Below are 25,158 nucleotides of genomic sequence, written 5' to 3'. Positions count from 1 at the left end.
GAATTCCACCCTTACAAATGATACCGGACGCCAGTTCTTTAGACACCCAAGATCACCCTTTTTTGGAATTAGAGTTAAAATTGCCCTTCGACAACTCAAAGGAAGAGTTCCTTGCTCAATACATTCAAGAAACACACCATATAGGTCTTGTCCAATTAGATTCCAGAAAGACTTAAAAAAACTCTGCTGAAAGTCCATCCAACCCAGGTGATTTCCCAGAAGACATCTCCTGAACAGCTTGAGAAAGTTCTCCAAATGATAAAGGACTGTCCAAGTCATCATGTTCCTCTTTAGATAGCTTAGATAAATCATATAAAAATTCATCAGCTACAGCTCCATCACATTCCACGGCACAGTATAAATCCTCATAAAAGGAAAGAGCATATGCCTGAATTTCCCACTGATCAGTTGTAACTCCACCACATGGCATCTTCAATTGATGAAAGATCTTCTGTTCTCTAGAATTTTTTTCAAGTCCAAAAAAGAAAACTGTTGGAGCATCCATGTCATTCAGCTGGGCAAACCTGGTCCTTAAAAGGGCTGTTTTTCCTCGTTCCTCCAATAAGTTCTTTAAAAGGATCTTATCTCTTGCAACAGAGTCAATAACGGATGACTTATTGTGGGTAGAGTCACTGCTTTGCCCAAGAATATCTTTTTCAAGAGACTTCATTTTTTCTTTAAGGGCTCTAGTACTGTGTGTGTGCAGTGTACTGTTGGCAAAAAGTCTTAATTTGAACTTTACCGATGTCCCACCATTGACTCAGTGACTGAAAACTGCATCTCTCCTCTCTCCAAGTTTTCCAGAAAAGATTAAAAGAGTGAATAAAGGTGCAATCCTGCAACAATCTATTATTAAAGTGCCAATGTGATTTAGAGAATCTAGGAATAGAGACAGAAACTTTGATAGATACATAGTGATGATCTGATAAAAAAGATGACGATATTGAGCTATTAAAGAACCTTCCCCTATTGCCTTTTACAACATAGAAACGGTCGAGTCTAGCACCTGACATATTATTTAAATTAGCTTTTAACCATGTGTACTGTCTAACTCCAGGAAAGGCCTCCCTCCATAAATCTACTAAATCATGGTCATTAAGTAATTTCTTTAAGCTCTCAGCAGAAGGTGGATGAGGTTCATCATGATTTCTATCCAGATCTGGATTGACAGTACAATTAAAATCACCACCAAGTACAATAATATTTCCCTGAGGACACTGTGATAAAGCATGAGAAAGTATTTTAAAAAACATAATAAGTTCTTGACCAATATTTGGAGCATACACATTAAAAAAAGAAAAAAATGTGCATCACCCAGAACAATATCAGCTCTCAAAATCCGACCAGGCACGACCTCTACCATATCTGGCTGACTACTAACAGATGGAGAAATAAGAATGGCAACACCTGCACTAAGGTTTGTTCCATGACTTAACAATACATTGCCTTTCCAATCACCAGTCCACTGTGTCTGATTCTGCTGATCTGAATGCGTTTCCTGTAATAAAATCACATCTGCTTTCTTCAAGCGCAAATAATCAACTAAAGCCGCTCTCTTTTCTATACCCCGACAACCATTAATATTAAAAATTCCAATGTTTAAGGTTGTCATGAGGAAAGGAAAGAAAAAAAGAAAAAAAGCCCCAAATATCACCCTGTTAATAAACATGGCTCTAGTATTTCTTAGGACAGATTTTCAGTCTTTTTTTAAAAGCGCTTACATGTTTCTTGAGTCGATATCGTTTTGGCTGATCAAGCTCCTCCAATGAAGCTTTTCTCGTAGCCATAGCACAAGAATCAACAAAAAGTTGCAAATCAGAGAAATACTTCTCTAATCTTGGTCTTCGCTGATTGAAAGTGCTATCAAGGAAATCATTAATTTGTTGCACTGTATAATAAGGTCCCAGCACAGTCACCTGGGGCCCAAATGGGTTTGACCTGGGCTATCTAACTGGGACCCAGCCAGTTTTGTCCTCGGTTTCCATGTTGGCCCCACATGGGTTTGCCCAGATGAAATGAACACTGCTTAGTGTGCACAGTACAGGCTGTTTAATGTAACACTGAATCGGTGTTGGAGGTAATGAGATAACTAGGTGATTGAATAATGATTGTGCATTATTGACGAACACCTGCTGTTAACAAGCAGATTCACTGAAGGAAAGAGAAACACAAGAACTACTCCCAGCCACAACCTTGGATGAAATCAACTGAAGATAAAATACATCAAATCTCTCAAGATCCGATTAAACAACTCCACAAACAGCATTACCAACTTAATTTATTAGTAACCAGACTGACTTTATTTCTGTCAGACATCTACAGAAAAGAATTAAGAAGAGGTTAAGATGTTGATTATTTATTTGAAAGTAATAGTTTGATTTGATGTTACCATTGTGGCGATCAGTGTGTGCTTTAGTCAGGCTCTTGACTTTTCAAAATTAGTTTTTCTCTGGCAGCTGTGTCTGTTTGTTATGATTAGAACAGGAAGAGAAAACATAGTCAGATGCTGTAAGCTGATTGATGATAAGAATATAATCATCATATAGTGGCTTAGCTCATTGATTATGTGTGAGGTTTATGTTATTCATTTTGTTTTATTGTTGTGATTCTGCAACGAGAGAGTAATATAATTTAATTAGAACGTCTATTATTTTTAACACACTATTTACATATTTTGAGCTCCCCCTAATCTTACTCACACACAGACATCAAGAATCAGCATATGAAACTCAACAATGGTGACATGCTTCATGGTGCAATGCATTCTGGGAGCCATGGATAAGTTTCGTATGATACACCCAGAATGCATTGCAGTATGAATGTCACCATTGTTGAGATTCATATGCTGATTCTTGATGTCTGTGTGCAAGTAGACCTTGCTGAAGTAAATATGCCAAAAATGCTACCAAAAAAACAGAGATAGATATGGTAATAAGGTATAGTAAGGCAGAAGTTAAGAGCATAATTAAAGCAGAAATGAGAAAGAAGTGGCAAGAGGAGTGGAATATAGAAACAAAAGCGAGAATGTACTACAGTATCCAGAAGCGGGTAGGAGGTATGAGAGAAAATAATAGGAACAAAAAGGAAGAGGACATTATTTCGAGAATGAGATTTGGGCATACTGGATTAAATAGTACGCTTAAAATAATAGGGAAACATGAAACTGGGATGTGTGAGGTCTGTAATATTAACGAAACAGTAGAACATGTAATTATGAATTGTCATAGGTATAAGGAGGAAAGGATGAGGCTGAAAGACTGGTTTAGGAAAGAAAAAATTAGATTTGAAATGAGGGAAATACTGCAAATGAATTCAGGGCATGTAGGGTATAGAGCGATATTTGTGTTTTTGAATAAAACAGGGCTTAGTAGAAGGATATGAGTTTAGTTATTTTAGAAAGTTGTATATAGTGATAATGTATGAATATTAATAATGTTATTAGATATTTATGAAGATATTTATTGGTTTTATATATATGTATGTATTTATTTATTTATTTATTTATTTAAAGGATAGTGAGAGAAGGCTATTGTGATCCACACTCCATATCAGAAGGTGGCGGTAATGCACACTGAAAAGTTGTTTGCCAACCGCCATTAAAAGAAAGAAGAAGAAGAAGAAGAACTTGCTGAAGTCCAACATGTGTAAAGGGTGTTTTAAAAATCATTTGATGTTCTGATTAAACTGTGCTGGATCTCTTGCTGTAGAATCACAACAACAAAACAAAATTAAAAACATACTACCCGTATAATCCTCACAAATAATCAATGAGTTAAGCTACTATATGATGATTATATTCTTATCATCAATCAGCTTACAGCATCTGATTATATTTTCTCTTGCTGTTCTCACCATAACAAACAGACACAGCTGCCAGAGAAAAAAAAAACTAATATCAAAAACTCAAGAGCCTGACTAAAGCACACACTGATCGCCACAATGGTAACATCAAATCAAACTATTACTTTCAAATAAGTAATCAATGTCTGACAGAAATAAAGTCAGTCTGGTTACTAATAAGTGAAGCTGGTAATGCTGTTTGTGGAGTTGTTTAATCCGATCTTGAGAGATGTAATGTATTTTATCTTCAGTTGATTTCATCCAAGGTTGTGGCTGGAAGCAGAGTTGTATAGTCCAGGGGTCAGAAAGTAGAAGTCCTGCCATAGTTTATTCCACCCATGAACTCAGTCAGCTGATTTCACTAATTAGTTCTCTCTCCTGTCTGAATTAGCAAATCCAGGTGATTGGAACAAAATACTGAGGAGGACTTTTACTTTCTGAACCTGGACTTTACACCTCTGACTACATGTCAGCCAAGAGTAAAGAAATAAACCAGAACTGGACCTTATCTGAGCCACAAAATCTGTGTATATTAAATATGGAGTCATCTCAGCCTTAATAAGTTAACAAGCAGAATCACTGAAGGAAAGAAGAGAACAGAAAAAGAGACGAGCAGAAACACAAGAACTACAGCTGACTTTAGCCACAGTCTTAGATTAAATCCACTGAAGAGAAAAGAAGACATTAAATCTGTGAAGATCTCAGCAGAGGAGGATTAAACAACTCCACAAACAGCATTACCAGCTTCACTTATTACTAACCAGACTGACTTTATTTCTGTCAGACGTCTACAGAAGTTTTATTGAGAATTAACAGAGGTTTAACTCTAACGTGTTTCATTTGAAGTCACCATAACAGTGATTAGTGTTTCCATTAGTTGGGTTCTTAACTCTGATTATATCTAATGTCTTTTCTGGCAGTTGTGACAGTGTGTTTGTTAAACACATTTGCAGCAGCAAAAAAACCTAAAGTGAAATTATATCAGGTGATGATGGTTACCTGTTGATGGTTTTATAATCATCACGAAATATCTTGCTCCACTGACACTTTTCAAATCTAACAATTGTGTTCCATTATTTTTTTCATATTAAAAATCCTGTGTTACTGCAGAATGAGATTCAGATATATATTATTTACACATCCATATTTTTTTCAAAACACAAACCCTGTATTACTGAAGTATGAGATATAGCAGTACTATAGGTATCAGTTAGAAGAATTTTATAAACTTAAGCACCAAACGTTAATCTACTATGACAAACATCAACAATCAGCGTATTAATCTCAACAATGGTGACAATCAAAAGTACCTTGCTGCAATGCATGCTGGGTACCAGCATAGTACAAAACTCCCAGCATGCATTGCAACATGAATAAATTATGCAGCTGAATTGTCCTATTATTTTGTTTAATTCTAAATATTTGCTTTTATTTTTTGCTGTTGTTTTTTTTGTGACATTTAGTAGCTTTTTTGTAATGTTCAGAATTGATCAGTTTATCTGAATATTTTTGATAGTCACCATTGTTGAGACACATACGCTGATTGTTGATAAGTGTGTGTGTCACATGATAGGTAAAAAAAAATTCTCATGTTTGTTATAATATTTCAACTGATAGGTATAATTCTGCTTGATCTCGTGCTGGAGTAACACAGAGTTTATGATATTAATTGAACAAAACAATTTTATTATACAAATTACATCAGTGATTCAGGCATTATGATTACAAAGCCATCAACAGGTTACTTTCTTTCTGCTTTCTTTGCTGCTGCAAATGTGTTTGACAAACACACTGTCACAACAGCCAAAAAAACATAATTGTTAACATAAGAGTTAAGAGCCCAACTAATGGAAACGCTAATCACTGTTATGGTAAATCCAAATTAAATATCTCAATAAGGAGTTCTAACAGAAATAAAGTCAGTCTGGTTAGTAATAAGTGAAGCTGGTAATGCTGTTTGTGGAGTTGTTTAATCCTCCTCTGCTGAGATCTTCACAGATTTAATGTCTTCTTTTCTCTTCAGTTGATTTCATCTAAGGCTGTGGCTGAAGTCAGTTGTAGTTCTTGTGTTTCTGCTCGTCTCTTTTTCTGTTCTCTTCAGAGGTGTAAAGTCCAGGTTCAGAAAGTAAAAGTCCTGCTCAGAATTTTGCTAATTAGCAGTTTTTCAGCCAGGAGATAGAAATCAGCTGTCTGAGTTCATGGGTGGAATAAACATATGGCAGGACTTCTACTTTCTGACCCCTGGACTATACAACTCTGCTACCCATTATGATAACGGTAACTTTCTCAAATGTTTACAGAACAAGCAGGAACCCAGTGTTCCTGTATCTTTCTCTATTTCTGTTATATTACATGTTAGAAAGTCTAAGGTCTTCTTAAGCCGTACAGCAAACACATCTACCCAGCTAGCAGGGAACGTTCTCAGAACTTTGGCTAACATTCCCTACAAGTTTGGTTAATGTTTTAAAGAAAACATTTGAATGTAATGTTCAAAGAATGTTTTATCATTTCAAATAATGTTCCAATAAGGTTAAATGTAAACTAAAATATAACATTTTAACTGTAACATTTTGAGGATGTTTTGGGAATATTGTTGAGATAACAGATTATACAATATTCTCAATAAAACATTGACACAATGTTCCATAATAACAGAGGAGGACCATTAAAAAATCAACGTTCTTAAAATGTTTTGAGGATATTATTGAAGCCTGAGATGACAAGAGTGTATACGTGTTAAAATATGAGTGTTAAATAACACTGAAGCAGTGTTAAAGTTAAAGAGCTAATTAAGAGCTTAATTGATTGATGATTGACCATTATTGAAGATACCTGATGTTAACAAGCAGAATCACTGAAGGAGAAAATCTAAATGTTTAAGTCACCATTATGGTGGTCAGTATTTGCTTAAGTTGGGCTATTGACCCTTAAACTATTAACATTAGATTTCAGTTGGTGTAATGTTTTGACCTGAATCTCTGAACTCATTCAGAGCCTTATTTCTGCAGCATTAACTTATATACAGCATTGGTTACTGTGATTAAACAGCATAAGATCCAGATTTTTCAATATATTCCAAAGGAATTTAAAAAAGTTATGAAAAAAAAAAACTTCCTTTTAGGCACACAGACATCAAGAATCAGTGTATGAATCTCAACAATGGTGACAAACAGGATATTCAATTAGGAAAAAGAAATTACTAAGACAATTCAGATCATAATTTATTCATACCGCAATGCATAATGGGAACCATTAATGAGTTTTGCAGTATCTCTGTGTGTCACAGTTCAGCCCTGCTTTGCTGTGCATTGTTGGGAAAGTGCATAATATATAAACCAAAAGGGCTGCTTTAATGATGTAAATTAAATTATATTGGAGCAAAGATTGTGTTAAACCAAATGTTTTGCTTTTAAGGCTTTATTGCTTGAATAATGTTCCTGTGTTGTTTTAACAAGCTAATAAAAGTTAATGATTCACCACAGGGTGTCACATACATGCTGATGTAACCACATAAACCCTTTATTCTCATGTATTTTAAAAGTTTGTTTAGGATCACACAAGGTCCCTCCCTTACACATCGGCTTTAAATCTGCGAGTGCATCAGTTCAGAAGCTGAGAGAGAAAATGGCTGTAATCGAGGCACTTCTGCAGTTTCTCAGCACAGGTACATTACTGGGTGCTTTGCTGTTGCTTCTGTTTTTGTATTTGCTTTCCTCTGGATCCAGATCTCAGAAAGAGGGGAAAGAGCCACCGGGACCCAAACCTCTGCCACTGCTGGGGAACCTGCTGACCCTTGACCTCAAGAGACCCTTTGACACCCTTTGTGAGGTGAGAACTTGACATAGGCACATTTCAACAATAATAGTAACATTTAACATATTACTTTCTTTGTGTCCTCCAGCTGTCCAGAACCTACGGGGATGTTTTCCAAGTGTTTTTGGGTCCTAAAAAAGTTGTGGTATTAGCTGGACACAAAATCGTTAAAGAAGCTCTTGTGAACTACGCAGAAGAGTTTGGGGAGCGAGATGTTACACCAGTTTTCAGGATATTTGCCGATGGTCATGGTAAGAATAACTGAATGCTGTGTTTGCATTTAAATCAGTTCTTAATTTATCATCCAAGGGCCAGATTTACTTACAGCCTGTGACAGCGCAAACCCTTTTTTGCCATTAAAAAACTACTCTCAGGATTAACTAAAGACACACATTGAAAAAATAGCGCTGAAAAAAATGCGTGCGGGCACAGTTCATTTTGCAGCTGACCTTATTGCATTTGTTGGAGTATCTCTTTCAAAGCAAAATTAATGCGAGGAAAGTATTAATGAATCATGCAAGATGATTTACTAAGGTTTGACCTAGTCAATTTACTGGTATTTACGCCATTATTTACCACCCAAAAAAAGCATGTCTTAAACCATTTGCACTGTTCTTGGTAGGGCTGGGCGATATATCGCACGATATTGTTATGCGCATCTCTTCAGTAAAGCCGGTTCCTTGATTAGTAGTAAATCGCCTTCACCTGCTTTCAGATGGAGCGGCATTTGCTACAAAGAGCCGTAGTTAACTGACAAGCTGAGCCATATCGCATTAATATCGCAGACGTATCGCCAACGATATTTAATGCGATATGGCTCAGCTTGTCTACGGCTCTTTGTACACAGCAAAAACTCCAGTGTTAAATTAACACTCCTGGGAGTGTATATGAGTCCACACTCAAGAGTATTGAAGTTAATGAGATAATTAAGTGATTAATTTAGTGATGATTGAACATTATTGAAGACACCTGATGTTAACAAGCAGAATCACTGAAGGAGAAAATCACAAATTGTAAGTTACCATTATTGTGATGGGTATTTGCTTTAGTTGGGCTCTTGACTCTTTTATGAGTACTTTAGATTTTGTTAGGCTGCTGTATCTGAGTTAACCGCCAGTTGAACAAAGAGAAAAGTGATCTGATGGTGTTGGTTATATTATGACAATCATCATTTGAGCTTGATCACTGAACTCATTAATATCCTTCTTTCTGACGTAGATTTATATTGTTGCTTACAGAATAACTGTGATTCTGCATAAATGCCCAGAATTTTAGATATAATATAAAGGATTTCTTTAAAGTTGTTAAAAAAAAAAAATTTCCTTTTAGGCACACACAGACGTCAAAATTAAGTCTATGCATCTCAACAATGGTGAGGAGCAGAATATTAAATTAGGGAAAAGTAAATTACATAGACAATTCAGATCATAATTTATTCATACCGCAATGCATGATGGGAGCCATTAATGAGTTGTGATTGGTGGCAGCCACTGCAACATGATTTATTATTGTCACCATTGTTGAGATTCACAGGCTGATTATTGATGTCTGTGTTTCTTGATAAAGTCATTTGAAAGTAAGTCAATTTTGCAAGTCACCGTAATGGTGATGGGTATTTGCTTTAGTTGGGCTCTTGACCCTTATATGGTTAATTTAAAAAGTACTGTTGTTTGTCTGCTGTTATTGATTTATAACATTTAAAGAACAAAGTGAAGCGTGATCTGAAGGTGTTGGTTATGTTTTGACATAATCATGCTGTGATCTGAAAAATGTAACTTATTGAGATAGTTTGGTTTATCTTTTTAGCAGCAGCTTTGTGATTCTACAGCATTTGATTATCAGTACTTATAATCCAAAATATTTAATAAACTTTGTTCTGATCAAAAGACTTTCAAATGAATTTATTTAGAAACACAGACATCAATAATCAGCCTGTGAATCTCAACAATGGTGACAATAATAAAGCATGTTGCAGTGGCTGCCACCAATCACAACTCATTAATGGCTCCCATCATGCATTGCGGTATGAATAAATTATGATCTGAATTGTCTATGTAATTTACTTTTCCTAATTGAACATTCTGCTCGTCACCATTGTTGAGATGCATAGACTGAATCTTTATGTCTATGTGTGCCTAAAAGTATGATTTATAAATATTTTTAAACAACTTTTAAGAAATCCTTTATATTATATTTCAAATTCTGGGCATTTATGCAGAATCACAGTTATGCTGTAATCAATAACAAAAATCGAAGTCAGAAAGAAGGATCTTAATGAGTTCACTGATCAAGTTCAAATGATGATTGTCATAATATAACCAACACCATCAGATCACTTTTTTCTTTGCTCATCTGGCAGTTATAACTCAGATACAGCAGCCAAACAAAATCTAAAGAAAACACATAAGGGTCAAGAGCCCAACTAAAGCAAACACCCATCACCATAACGGTGGCTTACAATTTGTGCTTTTCTCCTTCAGTGATTCTACTTGTTAACATCAGGTGTCTTCAATAATGCTCAATCATCACTAAATTAATCACTTAATTATCTCATTAACTTCAACACTCTTGAGTGTGGACTCATATACACTCCCAGGAGTGTTAAATTAACACTGGAGTTTTTGCTGTGTACAAAGAGCCGTAGTTAACTGACAAGCTGAGCCATATCGCATTAATTATCGCTGGCGATACGTCCGCGATATTAATGCGATATGGCTCAGCTTGTCAGTTAACTACGGCTGTTTGTAGTAAATGCCGCTCCATCTGAAAGCAGGTGATGGCGATTTACTACTTATCAAGGAACCGGCTTTACTGATGAGATGCGCATAGCAATATCGTGCGATATATCGCCCAGCCCTAGTTCTTGGTAGACTGGTCATTATGGAAATGATATGGAAATGATGTGTCTGTATTTTTCAATGTGAGCGTCATCAGTAGATCACATGCAGAACTTTCCACTCCCATCTGTGCTTTTTTGGAATTGCGCTCTCATGTTAATTTGCCCTGTTTAGTAAATCTGGCCCCAAGTGTGTTGAGTGCTATGCTGTTTGTTATGTAGCATAAATGAAAGCTGTGCTGGCATCTCATTGTGTTGGTTAGTTTTTAGGGGCCAAGCACCAAAGGTGATCGTTGTCGTTATTATTATTCTTCTTTCACTCTGGAAGTCTATGTCACCACATAGAACTGCTCGTGGGAAAGTTATGAAATTTGGCACATAAATAGAGGACAGTCTGACCTGTCACCATAGCAAGTTTGGTGTCTCAAACTCAATCCGTCTAGCGCCATCAACTGTCCAAATTTGCACTCATGTTTATGTTAATAACATTTGAACCGTAAGGGCTAGAAACAATTTTTTTTTGTTCTGATTCCTTGGCCCAAGACAATTTGATCCCTACAATTTGAAAATATTTTTGCAAATTAAAATTTTTCGAAAGATTTGGCACAATTTTTGCGCAGTGCCTCCTAGTGGTATGAAAGTAGATATGTAAATATGAAGTCAATATGAAAAATGGCTATTTTTGCTTATAACTTCTGAACTCTTTGGCCAAAAATCTCTTCAGGTTAGGTGCAGAGGTGGGAAATCCAGGGCCCAATGAGTTGAAGTCCTGCCATATATTTATTCCACCCATGAACTCAGTCAGCTGATTTCACTAATTAGTTCTCTCTCCTGTCTGAATTAGCAAATCCAGGTGATTGGAACAAAATACTGAGGAGGACTTTTACTTTCTGAACCTGGACTTTACACCTCTGCATAGCAATGCCACATGTCAGCCAAGAGCAAAGAAATAAACCAGAACTGGACCTTATCTGAGCCACAAAATCTGTGTTTATTAAATATGGAGTAATTTCAGCCACAGCCTCAGATGAAATCAACTGAATAGAAAAGAAGACATTAAATCTGTGAAGATCTCAGCAGAGGAGGATTAAACAACTCCACAAACAGCATTACCAGCTTCACTTATTACTAACCAGACTGACTTTATTTCTGTCAGACTTCTACAAGAAATCAGCTGACTGAGTTCATGGGTGGAATAAACATATGGCAGGACTTCTACTCATTGGGCCCTGGATTTCCCACCTCTGGTTAGGTGCAGCATGAATCCCAATTTTCCCAGCATATTCCAAAAAATGCTAATAACTTTAGATTTCATTAGCCTATTGTAATGAATTCAGACCCAATGATTCCGTGGATCATGCCGAGAACATAAATACCAATTTAGCCATATTTGGCCAAACTTCCTGTCTGCCATTTAGATTTAAAAAATAAATAAAATTTAAACCTACTTATTCAAACTCTTCTTAGACCGTTTGTCTGATTTCCTCCACATTCTAGTCAGATCATCTTCAGATTGTGCCAACAAAAAAGTATGGATTTCATGTCGATAGACAAAACCGTTTTCGTATAACGCATCAACACCAAACACCAAAACTTTGCATGTATAATTGCCAGTTTATACTGACCACACCACAATTTTTTAGTCACAACGCCATCTATTGGTCAAAAGTGATGAACCATTAAATCAAATGATTTTACTTGTGATGTTTCAGCCATTTTGCCTAAAATGGTCTTAATATGTCTTGAATTGCTCATTGTTGCAGTTGGTCTGATGCTCACAGCCATGTTGGCATGACTTATCGTGTTAATTGTGCTTGGCCCTGATAATTGCCTCTTTGCAGCTATATTCTGCTTATTGTTGCTTAACTGCTATAAGTTTAGTGCAGCCAAATGCATAGTAAGAAAATATCTGATTGGGAATTTCCCATTTCTAATTTCTAGACTTGTGAACGGTTGGTTCTTTCTGTGTTGATCAGGAATCCTCTTTTCCAATGGAGAGAGCTGGAGAGAGATGCGACGCTTCACTCTCAGCAACCTGCGGGACTTCGGGATGGGCAAGAGAGGAAGTGAAGAGAAAATCATAGAGGAAATTCAGTATCTGAAAGGAGAGTTTGATAAGTTTGAAGGTACAAGCTGAAACACATTTATGGACATCTGCAATCATGCTCTTACCCAGCTAACATAATTTTGTTATAAGAACGTTCTTGACGTTAGAGGAATAATGTTCTTCAAACGTTCTTTCAACTTAATTTTGATTTAAAATTCCACATTCTAGGAATGTTGATTTTCTACCCAGTCAACACTATGATCTCACAGTGATGTCACCATGTGGTCACAACGCCAGCAATCTGAGTTCACAGTGTTCTAAAAGTGTAACCTCACAGCGCTCTCACTGTGTGCTCAAACTATGACCACAATATGAGCTCATCCCAGCTAGAAATGTTATTGTTCTATGAATGTTTTGAGAGCATTATGTTATGTTTTTCTATTTTTAATTTTTAATATTTTCTGTAGCTAATTTTATTTTTGTAACCAGAATGTTCTGCTAAAAGGTAGGATAACACTCTCTATAAACATTTCAAACATGTTTAGTGATGACATTGCCCACTAAACATTGGACGTCGGATAGACGTGCAGATCATGTCTATATTGGGTCCGTCGGTCCATGACCAGTTCTGGACATCTATTCGACGTCCAAACTAGGTCCACTATTTGGACGTCCAACCATGACCCAACTTGGACGTCATATTGACGTTCAACATTGGACCTTTGAACTGGGTCATTTTTTTCGACGTCCAAACTAGGTCCACTATTTGGACGTCCAACCATGACCCAACTTGGACGTCATATTGACGTTCAACATTGGACCTTTGAACTGGGTAATTTTTTTTGACGTCCAAACTAGGTCCACTATTTGGACGTCCAACCATGACCCAACTTGGACGTCATATTTACGTTCAACATTGGACCTTTGAACTGGGTAATTTTTTTCGACGTCCAAACTAGGTCCACTATTTGGACGTCCAACCATGACCCAACTTGGACGTCATATTTACGTTCAACATTGGACCTTTGAACTGGGTAATTTTTTTCGACGTCCAAACTAGGTCCACTATTTGGACGTCCAACCATGACCCAACTTGGACGTCATATTTACGTTCAACATTGGACCTGAACTGGGTAATTTTTTTGGACGTCATTTGGACGTCTATGACAGGTGCAGGAAATTTAATTTACAAATGAAGAGCTCTTTTCCAAAACGCAAGTTTGTCATGTCATTTTGCTGTGTACTGAACCTATTCACTGCTCCATCCACGTTTTCAAATCGCTATATTTAAAATGTACTGCAAGATGCAGTTTCTTTCCAAACCGCGATAAGTGCCGAACCTATTTTTAGCCTAAATTATCAACAATTGTGTTGTTTGATTTAATAATCATTGTTCAACATGTTTAGACTGATAACTGGAGATGCATATAAAAGTCTGATGCTGTAGCTCAAACAGTAGAGCGTTGGCGCTTGGAACATAAGATCACGAGTTTGATTCCCAGGTAAAACAAGAAGTGTGTGTGTGTGTGTGTGTGTGTGTGTGTGTGTGTGTGTGTGTGTGTGTGTGTGTGTGTGTGTGTGTGTGTGTGTGTGTGTGTGTGTAAAAGACATATCTAATAAAACACACAATCCACAGCAAGCCGACTCTTCCCACAAACAAACTTTTGTGGACGGACGTCAACATTAGACGTGCGGAAGACGTCGAAAAAAGACGTCGCCTGCCGTTACAAAACAACCCCTTCAATGGACCAAATTTGGACGTCCAAAAATTACATGAAAATTACGTCACTTCGACGTCACATTGCGCAGTGGGTGATAGAACATTATCCCCCCTAACATTCTTAGACAGTTATAGCGGGAAGTTTCGATGTTTAGAAATTATGTTTAAGAGGTTTACATGTTGAAGTTTGTTTGAAGAGTTTGGTTTGGTCACCATTGTAGAGGTCAGTGTTTGCTGTAGTTGGGCTCTTTGGTCTTAGGGCTGAGCGCTTTAAATCGCGATATTGTTATGCGCATCTCGTCAGTATAGCTGGTTCCTTGATTAGTAGTAAATCGCCATCACCTGCTTTCAGATGGAGCGGCATTTACTACAAAGAACCGTAGTTAACTGACAAGCTGAGCCATATCGCATTAATATTGCGGACGTATTGCTAGCGATAATTAATGCGATATGGCTCAGCTTGTCAGTTAACTACGGCTCTTTGTACACTGCAAAACTCCAGTGTTAATTTAACACTCCTGGGAGTGTATGAGTCCACACTCAAGAGTGTTAAAGTTAATGAGATAATTAAGTGATTAATTTAGTGATGATTGAACATTATTGAAGACACCTGATGATAACAAGCAGAATCACTGAAGGAGAAAATCACAAATTGTAAGTTACCGTTATGACGATCAATGGTTGCTTTAGTTGGGCTCTAGACCCATATATTGTTAACTTTAGATTTTGTTTGTCTGTTGTTTCTGAATTATAATCACCAATTGAACAAAGAAAAAAGTGATTTGATGGTGTTGGTTATATTATGACAATCATCATTTGAACTTGATCACTGAACTCATTAAAATCCTTCTTTCTGACTTCGATTTATGTTGTTGGTTAAATGCCCAGAATTTTTGATATAATATAAAGGATTTCTAAAAAGTTGTAAAAAAAAAAGTCGGTTTTTTAGGCACACACAGATGTCAAGATTCAGTCTATGCATCTCAACAATGGTGAGGAGCAGAATATTCAATTAGGAAAAGTAAATTGACAATTCAGATCATAATTTATTCATACCGCAATGCATGATGGGAGCCATTAATGAGTTGTGATTGGTGGCAGCCACTGCAACATGCTTTATTATTGTCACCATTGTTGAGATTCACAGGCTGATTATTGATGTCTGTGTTTTAAATGAATTTATCTGAATGTCTTTTGATCAGAACAATGTTTATTAAATATTTTGAATTATAAGTAAAGTATTGATAATCATAGGCTGAAGAATCACTAAACTGCAGCTAACAGTTTAATCCAAACCATCTCAATAAGTTTCCTTTTTCAGATCACAGCATGATTGTCAAAACATAACCAACACTATAAAATAATATTTTACTTTGTTCATTTAACTGTTATAAATCAATAACAGCAGACAAACAACAGTAAATATTAAAGTAAACATATAATGGTCTAGAGCCCAACTAAAGCAAACACCCATCACCTTAATGGTAACTTACAATTTGTGATTTTCTCCTTCAGTGATTCTGCTTGTTAACATCAGGTGTCTTCAATAATGCTCAATCATCACTAAATGAATCACTTAATTATCTCCCCAGCCCTAAATGCCGGTTCATCTCAAAGCAGGTGATGGTGATTTACTACTAATTGTGTCCATAATATGAGCACACAGTGAGTGCACAGTGCGGTTACACTTTTAGCTCACTGTGAACTCACATTGTGGTCATATGGAGAGATCACTGTGAGATCAACATGTTGACTGGGTAACATTCCAAGAACATAAAAATGTCCAGTTTCCTTAATGTTACTAGAAGGTTATTTAAAGGTTAGCATGATGTTCCTGAAACATCCTTTCAATCATCTTTTGAAAGAATAATAAGAACACAAACTACAATTTTATTCAGATACACTGTAAAAAAGAATACACTACACAGCAAAATCCCCAGAGTTAAATTAACTCTGTTCAGAGAACATTTGGTCCCTCTCTACAGAGAGTTAAAATAACTCTGAATCAGAGTTAAAGTTAATGAGATACTTAAAGTGATTAATTAAGTGATGATTGGGCATTGATGATGAACACCTGCTGTCAACAAGTTCTCAGCAGAGGAGGATTAAACAACTCCATAAACAGCATTACCAGCTTCACTTATTACTAACCAGACTGACTTTATTTCTGTCTGACGTCTACAGAAGGTCTTATTGAGAATTAACAGAGGTTTAGATGTTGACGATTTATTGAAAATGTATGATCACCATTATGGTGATGAGTGTTTCCTTCAGTTGGGCAGTTGGGCTCATATTTCAGAAATGTACATAGAAAAATTTAGTTAGTTAATCATGTATTAATTTAGGGCATAAACATATCGCCAGCGTCGAGTCGTCTCTGCACGGGTGTTGGGGCATCTGTAGTTTCCATGGGAAGCTGGATACAAACTGGAGCTGACGATCTGTATTTACCTCGGGACGCTAGAAAAGCAGATGGGAAAAAATTAGCGTAGCTGCTGTTCATAATGTTAATGCATTCAATCTGATTCAACTGTAGTATAAAAGGTAATGTGAATGCTTGGCTAAAGAGATGTGTCTTTAATCTAGTTTTAAACTGGGACAGCGAGTCTGAGCCTCGAACAATCCCAGCAGGCACAGTACGTCAATGTGACGTCAGGAAGACGTTGGACTCCAACTAATCCAACGTCAGTCAGACGTCATATTTTGGTTGAAAATGAAAGTCAGGTTGACGTCTAAACCCAACATTTGTTTGGCGTCAAGCTCCAACCTCAGACAGATGTTGAATTTTGGTTGGAATAAGCACTGCAAAAAAATGTGACATGCATGGCAGCACATTAAATCTGTGAAGATCTCAGCAGAGGAGGAGTAAACAACTCCACAAACAGCATTACCAGCTTCACTTATTACTAACCAGACTGACTTTATTTAAAGGTACAATATGCAAGAATTCTGCATTAAAATATCCCATAATCTCAAGGCCAGTGTTATATATTTTGTTAAGTTGATTACTTACAATATCCCAAATGTTTCCAACTATTTTTAAATCGTGAGAAAATTGCGATTTTAACCAAGGAAACGGGGCGTTAGAGCAGGGGGGAGCTGGGAGTCGCCAGTCAATTGCATCATATCCGCGTTACCCTCGGTTTCCGCTCGTCCTGCGTGGAGTCCTGCCCTGCGTCCCAATCTGCATACTATCCACCCTATCTGCCCTAAATAGTATTGACAATTACTAATGTCACATACTATTTAGGATGGATAGTATGCACATTGGGACGCAGGCCTGGACAAATGCGGAAGTTGTAGTTGTAGCGTCTATCAAGCAACAGACGTTAGCTTGCTTCTTGCAGTCGTTATGGAACACAATTATTCTTTACCGATTGCAGCTGGTTCTGTCGACAAAGTATGCTTAATTTTATATTTTCCAAATGTAGCATTCGGTAATAGTTATGTTTATGTAAGGGAAGTATATATTGCTTTAGATTTGTGTTTAGTTTATTGACATTGTTTATCACGTCTGGTGTTTATGGCCATGTAAATAAATATAGCATGTGTTATACATAAAGATTAATCAGTATTTTGGCAAATGATGCGGGTATGTTCGAATGTACTTTTACAACAATTGTTTAGAACACGTAAAACTGCGCAGCGTTATCACAACAATGAATTCGACATACAGTAACATCTATGATAACCAATTTAGTATTAAACCTTACGGTTAATTCATTTTAATGAAATACAAGTGTGATGAGGTTCAAGAGTCAGGAAGGAAGAAGACGGGTTGGCGTGACTGGGACTCGTACTTTATTAAAATAAAGCAAAACAAACAAAAGTCGTGCACAACGCGCATTCACCGTGGCAACCGTGACGGCACAAAACAGTTCAAAAATGAGAGCTCGGATCCACCGGTTTTCTTTCTCTGCGTCCAATTTTCTCTTCAGTCTCTCTCTCTCGTTCCAGCGCGCGGCTTATAAGCGGTCTCTCCATGCGGATCACGGCAATAAGACACAGGTGTTCGTCATTTGCACCTGACCTACTTGCTCGTCTCTTCTCTCTCCCATTACAGACTAGGGATGGGCGATATATCGCACAATATTGTTATGCGCATCTCGTCAGTAAAGCCGGTTCCCTTGATTAGTAGTAAATCGCCATCACCTGCTTTCAGATGGAGCGGCATTTACTACAAAGAGCCGTAGTTAACTGACAAGCTGAGCCATATCGCATTAATATCGCGGACGTATCGCCAGCTATAATTAATGCGATATGGCTCAGCTTGTCAGTTAACTACGGCTCTTTGTTCACAGCAAAAACTCCAGTGTTAAATTAACACTCCTGGGAGTGTATGAGTCCACACTCAAGAGTGTTTAAGTTAATGATCTAATTAAGTGATTAATTTAGTGATGATTGAACATTATTGAAGACACCAGATGATAACAAGCAGAATCACTGAAGGAGAAAATCTCAAATTGTACCGTTATGACGATCAATGGTTGCTTTAGTTGGGCTCTAGACCCTTAAATGTTTACTTTAGATTTTGTTTGGCTGTTATATCTGAAATATAATTGCCAGTTGAACAAAGAAAAACGTGATCAAATGGTGTTGGTTATATTATGACAATCATCATATGAACTTGATCACTGAACTCCTTAAAATTCTTCTTTCTGATTTCGGGTTATGTTGATGGTTACAGCATAACTGTGAATCTGCATTCTTGCCCAAATTTTTTAATATAATATAAAGGATTTCTTAAAAGTTGATTTAAAAAAAATCAGTCTTTTAGGCACACACAGATTTCAAGATTCAGTCTATGCATCTCAACAATGGTGAGGAGCCGAATATTCAATTAGGAAAAGTAAATTACATAGACAATTCAGATCATAATTTATTCATACCGCAATGCATGATGGGAACCATTAATGAGCTGTGATTGGTGGTAGCCACTGCAACATGCTTTATTATTGTCACCATTGTTGAGATTCACAGGCTGATTATTGATGTCTGTGTTTCAAATGAATTTATCTGAATGTCTTTTGATCAGAACAATGTTTATTACATATTTAGAATTATAAGTAAAGTACTAATAATCATATGCTGTAGATTAGAATCACAAAGCTGCTGTTAACAAGTTAAACCACTCTATCTCAATAAGTTTCCTTTTCAGATCACAGCATGATCATGTCAAAACATAACCAATACTATAAGATAACATTTTACTTTGTTCATTTAACTGTTATAAATCAATAACAGCAGACAAACAACAGTAAATATAAATATATATATATATAATGGTCTAGAGCCCAACTAAAGCAAACACCCATCACCTTAATGGTAACTTACAATTTGTGATTTTCTTCTTCAGTGATTCTGCTTGTTAACATCAGTGTCTTCAATAATGCTCAATCATCACTAAATTAATCACTTAATTATCTCATCAGCCCTAAATGCCGCTCCATCTGAAAGCAGGTGATGGCGATTTACCACTAATCAAGGGAACCGGCTTTACTGATGAGACGCGCATAACATGTGATGCGATATATCGCCCATCCCTATTACAGACCGCGCTGAACCACGCCCCCCTCGCCACAAAAAGCATGTCATTATAAAAAAAGAACTTAACCTCATCCATGAACATGATTTTTCGATTCCCATCTGACTGATTTACATCCACGGTGGAGTTTAAAACGACAGTTCCCATCATTCCACGCTCCTTCACATCGTCAAGCTACGCCGTTGTTGTTGTTTGGAATGTAGCGCCCTCTAGAGGCCAAAAATTCTTGCATATTGTAGCTTTAATGTTCGTTTGAATGAAATCAAGTTGTATTTTTAAAGTCACCATGATGGTGTTTAGCGTTTGCTTTAGTTGGACTCTTGACTTCTTAGTATAAATTTTTCTCTGGCTGCTATAATTGTGTTTTTAAAGCACAATTGTTGTGGTAAAATAGTTTAGAGAAATTGAAATCAGGTGATATTGATGAATCCCTGATCATATTCAGTGTCGAATGTTTTGATTATAAAGGACTGTGTATTTTTAATGTTTTATAATGGTTATTTTTACAGCACGAGAGCAATGTTGTTTACCGAATAATATAGAGGATTTTAAAACCTTTTAATGCATTAAACTTTTCTCTTTACATTATTACTTAGCCATCAAGAATCAGTGTATGACTCTCAACAATGGTGACAATCAATGAAATGCTGCATGCTGATTGTCACCATTGTTGAGATTCATATGCTGTGTCTTGATGTCTGTGTGCATCTAAGTACTGACATAGATGAAAGGTTTTTGTGCACTAAATAGTTTTTAATAACCAAGTATTTTATTAACAACATTGCTTGATGTGCTGAAGATTCAAATTACTTCTATTATGAATAAAACCATATTAAAACCTCAAGTCCTATATAATCAAAGCATTAGACACTGAATAAGATCAGGGATTCAGGCAATTACATGATGATATCATCATCATAATCAGCCAACACCACCTGATCTCATGACTTTTTTTTGTTACAACAATTGTGCTTTATAAACACTCAATTATAGCAGCCAGAGATATTTTCATATTAAAGAGACAAGGGTCAAGAACACAACTAAAGCAAATGCTAACCACCATCATGGTGACTTTAAAATACAAAATATGATTTCATTAAAACGAAAATTAAATAAAGTAAATCTGGTTAGTTTTAAGTGAAGCTGGTAATAAGTGTACGGCCATGCATTTCACCTTTTTGTCTGGTTTATTCCAACCAAAATTCAACGATTGCCCAATGTTGGAGCTTGACGTTAAACAAACGTTGGGTTTATACGTCATTTCATTTTCAACCAAAATCCAACGTCTGACCGACGTTGCAGTCTATATCCTGTGCCTGCTGGGATATCAGGAAGGCCATTCCAGAGTTTAGGAGCTAAATGTGAAAACGGCCTCCCTCCTTTTGTGGACTTAGATATCCTAGGAATGACCAGAAGCCTCGAATTTAGTGATCTTAAGGAGCGCGATGGATTGTAGGGCGATAGAAGTTCCGTTAAATACCCAGGAGCTAAACCATTTAGGGCTTTATAGGTCATTAGTATTACTTTGTACGGAACTTTATAGGTAACCAATGTAGAGATGATAGAATTGGTGTTATATAATCATATTTTCTTGACCTAGTAAGAACTCTAGCAGCCTTTTTTTTGTACTAACTGTAGCTTGTTTATTGAGGATGCAGGACAACCAGCTAATAAAGCATTACAGTAATCTAGTCTCGAGGTCATGAATGCATGAACTAACTTTTCTGCATCAGAAAGAGATAGCATGTTACGTAGCTTAGCAATGTTTCTAAGGTGGAAAAAGGCTGTTCTTGTAACATATGAAATATGATTTTCGAAAGACAAGTTGCGGTCTAATATAACACCCAGGTCTTTTACTGTAGTGGATAAAGTAACAGGACATCCTTCTAAATTAAAGTTGTATTGTAAGAGGTTTTGTGGGCAGTTTTTTTTTACCAATAAGGTTATAATTTCTGGTTTAGGCTGAATTTAATAGCAGAAAATTACACGTCATCCAGTATTTTATATCTTTAACACACTCTGTCAATTTAGATAATTTAGTGTTTTCATCTGGTCGTGATGAAATATATATTTGAGTGTCATCAGCATAACAGTGGAAATTAATTCCATGTTTTCTTATAATATTACCAAGTGGCAGCATATATATTGAGAATAGCAGAGGGCCTACACAGATCCTTGCGGCACTCCATAGTTTACTGGCATTATCTTCGATTTTTCCCCATTTAAACAGACAAAATGGTAGCGGTCTGATAAGTATGATCTAAACCAGTTTAATGCCTGTCCCTGAACACCAGTGTAATTTTGTAGTCTATCTAAGAGTATTTTGTGATCTATAGTGTCGAACGCAGCACTAAGATCAAGTAAAACTAGTATTGAGATACAGCCTTGGTCAGAAGCTAGAAGTAAATCATTTGTAATTTTAACGAGCGCAGTTTCTGTGCTATGATGCGGTCTGAATCCTGACTGAAATTTTTCATAGATATCATTTTCTTGCAAGAAAGAGCACAGTTGAGCGGACACAACTTTTTCTAGTATTTTAGACATAAATGGAATATTTGAAATGGGTCTGTAATTTGCTAGATTATTATGATCTAATTGTGGTTTCTTAATGAGAGGTTTTATAACTGCCAACTTGAATATTCAATCAATCAATCAATCAGTAATCGGTAAAAAAATAAAAAAGTAATCAATCTCAGGTAATCGCAGGTAGGAGAACATTTCTGCATTAGTAAAGCAGATCAACATGTCTGTTTAAATATCAGACAAAGAATTTTTCATTTTTATTACAAAAGTCTGTTAGCTGGGTAGTTTAAACTTTAAAGGATCCGTTGAGAGACATTTGTTTGCTCTTCACAGGGAAACCCTTCGACACAACACAGCCTGTGAACTACGCTGTGTCAAACATCATCTCATCTATTGTGTACGGCAGCAGATTTGAATACACAGACCCTCAATTCACAGAAATGGTTGACAGGGCAAGTGAAAGTATGCAAGTTGGTGGATCGGCTTCTATGATGGTATGGAAGTATGTTTCACTGTATGTTTTTGGTGACTTCATTTAAAAAAATAAATAATTAAAACATGCATTTTTTTTCTCTGTGTGTATTTGTAGCTTTATAATATATTTCCGTGGTTGGGTCCATTCCTCAAAAGCAAAAGGATTATGGTAAGAAATGTGTTGAAAAATAGAGCAGAAATGACAAAGTTGATCACTGGACTGCTGGAGACTCTGAATCCACACGACCGCAGAGGTTTTGTCGACTCCTTTCTCATCCGCAAACAGAGCGAAGAGGTACAGTAATCACCTTGTTCCATAGAAATACAGGAGAAAGTAAAAAGTAATCATCAGCTACACAGTAAATTCCACAGTGTTAAATCAACACTGCTCAGAGTAAATATGGTCCCACTCTACAGAGTGTTAAAGTAACACTAAAGCGGTGTTAAAGTTAATGAGATAATTAAGTGATTAATTTAGTGATGATTGAGCATTATTGAAGACACCTGATGTTAACAAGCAGAATCACTGAAGGAGAAAATCATAAATTGTAAGTTACCATTATTGTGATGGGTAGTTGCTTTAGTTGGGCTCTTGACCCTTATATGATTACTTTAAAATTTACTGTTGTTTGTCTGCTGTTATTGATGTATAACAGTCAAATGAACAAAGTAAAAGTGTGATCTGATAGAGTTGGTTATGTTTTGACATAATCATGCTGTGATCTGAAAAATGAAACTTATTGAGATAGTTTGGTTTAACTTGTTACCAGCAGCTTTGTGATTTTAACAGCATATGATTATCAATACTTTACTTATAATCCAAAATATTTCATAAACATTGTTCTGATCAAAACACTTTCAAATTAATTTATTTAGAAACACAGACATCAATAATCAGCCTGTGAATCTCAACAATGGTGACAATAATAAAGCATGTTGCAGTGGCTGCCACCAATCACAACTCATTAATGGCTCCCATCATGCATTGCGGTATTAATAAATTATGATCTGAATTGTCTATTTAATTTACTTTCCCTAATTGAATATTCTGCTCGTCACCATTGTTGAGATGTATAGACTGAATCTTGACGTCTGTGTGTGCCTAAAGGAAAGATTTTTTTGTTTTAAACAACTTTTAAGAAATCCTTTATATTATATAAAAAATTCTGGATATTTATGCAGATTCACAGTTATTTTGTAACCAACAACATAAATCGAAGTCAGAAATAAGGATCATAATGAGTTCAGTGATCAAGTTCAAATGATGAATTTCATAATATAACCAACACCATCAGATCACTTTTTTTTCTCTTTGTTCATCTGGCAGTTATAACTCAGATACAACAGACAAACTAACTCTAAAGTAAACATATAAGGGTCAAGAGCCCAACTAAAGCAAACACCCATCACCATAACGGTGGCTTACAATTTGAGATTTTCTCCTTCAGTGAATCTGCTTGTTAACATCAGGTGTCTTCAATAATGCTCAATCATCACTCAATTAATCACTTAATTATCTCATTAACTTTAACACCGCTTTAGTGTTACTTTAACACTCTGTAGAGTGGGACCATATTTGCTCTGAGCAGTGTTGATTTAACACTGTGGAATTTACTGTGTAGTTTATAAAAGTAATTTAAAAATAAACTATAAAACTAATAATAGTTTATAATTTTTTTATTATTTTTTAATTATTGAACATAGTTATTTAATTAAAATGAAATATGAATATATTTGAGAACACTGCAAAAAGATAAAAAAAAAATTACCATTAGTTAACTATGTTATTTATCATAAACTAACAATGAAAAATACTTCTAAAGCATTTAATTAATAGTGATGTTATTTTCCATATTCACTTTGTTAAAAGTTCAGAAATGGTCGGGGGGAATATATCTTAATATCCGTATAAAAGGATAAATTTGTGCTTTGTGGATTTGTACTTGTCAGCAATCCTGTAAGGAGGACACACACTTTCACCAGGAGAATCTTCTTATGACGGTGGGAAATCTATTTGGTGCTGGTACTGACACGACAGGAACGACTCTGTGCTGGGGTTTGATGCTCATGGCCAAATACCCTCATATACAGGGTAAAAACACAGTAATTTAAAGTGTTTGTTCCCAAGCTGATGTTTATTTTTTTTTACATCAGCTGAATTCATTTGATTCGTAAATCACAAAAATATGCCATAATGCAGATCGAGTTCAAGAGGAGATTGACCGGGTGATCGGTGGACGTCAGCCAGTGGTGGACGACAGGAAGAACTTACCATATACAGATGCAGTGATTCATGAAACCCAGAGACTGGCTAATATTGTGCCCATGAATGTCCCTCATAAGACCAGCTGTGATGTTCA

General features: G+C 36.2%; 1 protein-coding gene across 1 annotated transcript in view; it reads left to right on the top strand.

Moving 5' to 3' along the window:
* Positions 1–7,422: 7,422 nt before the first annotated feature.
* LOC311304559 (cytochrome P450 2K1-like) overlaps positions 7,423–25,158 on the top strand; it is a gene marked incomplete at its 3' end in the record, with an annotated part of 27,008 nt that continues 9,272 nt past the window's right edge. Inside the window, exons 1-7 of the mRNA XM_084431661.1 lie at positions 7,423–7,668; positions 7,742–7,904; positions 12,466–12,615; positions 22,658–22,818; positions 22,914–23,093; positions 24,749–24,890; positions 24,999–25,153. Of these exons, the coding sequence (XP_084287787.1) occupies positions 7,465–7,668; positions 7,742–7,904; positions 12,466–12,615; positions 22,658–22,818; positions 22,914–23,093; positions 24,749–24,890; positions 24,999–25,153 (1,155 nt within the window). The 5' untranslated portion in view covers positions 7,423–7,464. The remainder of the gene's footprint in view (positions 7,669–7,741; positions 7,905–12,465; positions 12,616–22,657; positions 22,819–22,913; positions 23,094–24,748; positions 24,891–24,998; positions 25,154–25,158) is intronic.

This window comes from Rutilus rutilus (assembly GCF_951802725.1).
Source record: "Rutilus rutilus genome assembly, chromosome: 1".
Classification (NCBI taxonomy): Eukaryota; Metazoa; Chordata; class Actinopteri; order Cypriniformes; family Leuciscidae; genus Rutilus; species Rutilus rutilus.
The sequence above is the reverse complement of the archived record's forward strand: the minus strand, read 5'-3'. Positions and strand labels throughout refer to the sequence as shown.